This window comes from Condylura cristata, unplaced genomic scaffold, assembly GCF_000260355.1.
Source record: "Condylura cristata isolate star-nosed mole 26May11 unplaced genomic scaffold, ConCri1.0 scaffold00007, whole genome shotgun sequence".
Classification (NCBI taxonomy): Eukaryota; Metazoa; Chordata; class Mammalia; order Eulipotyphla; family Talpidae; genus Condylura; species Condylura cristata.
Window position 1 is genome coordinate 14062245 of NW_004567108.1, and position 2210 is coordinate 14064454.

Sequence of the window (2210 nt, forward strand, 5' to 3'; positions counted from 1 at the left end):
GGGGGCTGCTGTCTCTGCTGTGAACCAGCAGCTCCCTCCTGCACTGCCTGGCCCTCCAGTTACACTCAGGACCTGGGCAGATTTATTTTACTTTTTCTCTATTTATTGTTATTGAAGGACCATTGTTCCGTGTCCTTGCCAGTGACTTGACAGTATAGGAACTCCCCCGGGGGAAGGCACAGTAGCATTCCCACCACAGATGCCCCCAGAGGCCCCCACCAAAGTCCACTGTGCTCTCTCCTTCTCCCACTCTCACCCCTCTTCACACCCCTCCGAAAGCTACAGACCTATGGTCAGTTTTAAAGCTCATCTTTAACCCTTTGCTTAGTGTTTTTATATTTCACCTGTAAAGACACCATCTGGTATCTATCTTTCTCTTTCTGGCTTATTCACTTAGCATAATTCTTTCCTTCTCTATCCAGGTTGCTGCAAATGGCCTACTTTATCTCTTTTTATCGCTGAGTAGTATTCCATTGTGTATAAACCACATCATCTTAATCTACTCATCTGGTTTTGGGCACTTAGATAGTTCCCATACCTTGGCTGTTATAAATAGTGTTGCAGTAAACATGGGAATATAAGTTTCCTTTTGAATTAGTGTTTTTGTATGTTTTAGTAGATGCCTAGGAGTGGAATTGCTGGGTCATGTGGCAGATGCATCTTTTTCTTTTGAGAAACCACACTGCTTTTCAAAGAGGACCATGTACATTCAAGTAGGTTTTCACTTTATCTGACCTACTTCACTTAACATAATCATGTCAAGGTCTATCCATTTTATCCCTAAAGCCATTAGTTGCTCTTTTCACTGTTGCATAATATTCCATTGAGTATATGGTCCATTATATTTCTTTGCCCATTCACCATTGAAGGACACTTAGGTTGGCTCCATGACTTGGCAATTGTGGACAGTGCTGCTATATACATAGGAATCCCAGCCAAAGCAGTTAGGCAAGGAAAAGATATAAAAGGAGACCAAATTTTAAAAGAAGTGAAATTGTCACTATTTGCAGATGACATGTTAATATACTTAGAGCACCAAAGACTCTACCAAAAAAGTAATAGAAATAATGAATAAACACAGGGAAATGTCAAATACAAAATCTATATACAAAAATCAGTTGCATTTCTATATGCAAACAAAGTATTTTGCTGTATTTTAATAACCTAGAATTGAGTTTAAATTTCCAGTGTTAAATATCTGTTGCAACTTGCATTTACAGAAGAGCTGTGACCCTTTAAGTCAAGAGATCTGGGCTCTTGTTTGTGGCTTTCTGACCTCCTGGGTGACTTTGACGAAGTTTCCTCAAGAAACTCAGTGACTCTTAGGCCCTTTCCTGATTTTTTGTGCTGTGCTGTAAGATGCATGCTCAGGAGGAATTCGCCAGCACAAGGTGATCTGAAGGGCTGTGCTGGATCCCATGAACCTTTTCCTCATGTGACAGATGTACTGCTGACCCAGGAAGGGCTTGCCTGAGTGCCTCCCATCAGCTTTGTGCTCTCTGCATTTCAGATGCCTGGGACAGAAGAGCCCCAAGATTTGTGTGGCCCTGAAGAATCCAAGGGGAACTTGGAGAGTCCCAAACAGGGTGGCAGTAAAATGAAGCTCAAGAGTCGTCTCTCTGGTAAGTAGAAGTCTCTGCCTGATGCACCCTGCCTGGAAATGAGCTTCCAGCCTTAGGAGTGGGAAGGTATGATTATCAAAAGGATCAGTTCTTTTTTTATTAAAACCTCAAAGTTGCTTCTCCGTTCGTGGGCGCATGCCCTGGGCATCACACACGCACCCAGTCTGGCTGCTCCCGTGACAGTTTTTATTAGAGTCATAATGAAGTGAAGGTCAACATCTCCATTTCTGCTTCAAGTTAAATTCTGTGTGTATTTGGCTCATTTACTTTAATAGATCTTCAGGCAACCCTTTCACAACCTTAGTTTACCAGAACCTGGGCAAAGAGCAACATATTCAATATCAGATCTGCAGCTCAGCTACTCGGGGAGAATGGGGCGGAGTTGCTGGTTTTTGGAACAAATGGATTCTCGCTTTCCTAGGAATGTTGTCCTAGTGTCTGGCCCTGGCCCCGAGGCTGAGGTCAGTGCCAAGAGCCGAGGCTGTGTGCAGGGACCTATTAGGATGGCCACGTGTCCTAGGTGTGTTTGTTCTGATGGGCGCTTTCCTTTACATATAAAATATATATACTAAAAATTCTATTTTGTGG

The 2210-nt window shown here is 42.9% G+C and overlaps 1 protein-coding gene across 3 annotated transcripts in view; it reads left to right on the forward strand.

The window, feature by feature from the left end:
* PDZD2 (PDZ domain containing 2) overlaps positions 1-2210 on the forward strand; it is a 207979-nt gene that overhangs the window by 158868 nt on the left and 46901 nt on the right. For all 3 annotated transcript variants that reach the window (XM_012721834.1, XM_012721832.1, XM_012721833.1), the window contains exon 6: positions 1511-1622. In XM_012721834.1, the coding sequence (XP_012577288.1) occupies positions 1511-1622 (112 nt within the window). The remainder of the gene's footprint in view (positions 1-1510; positions 1623-2210) is intronic.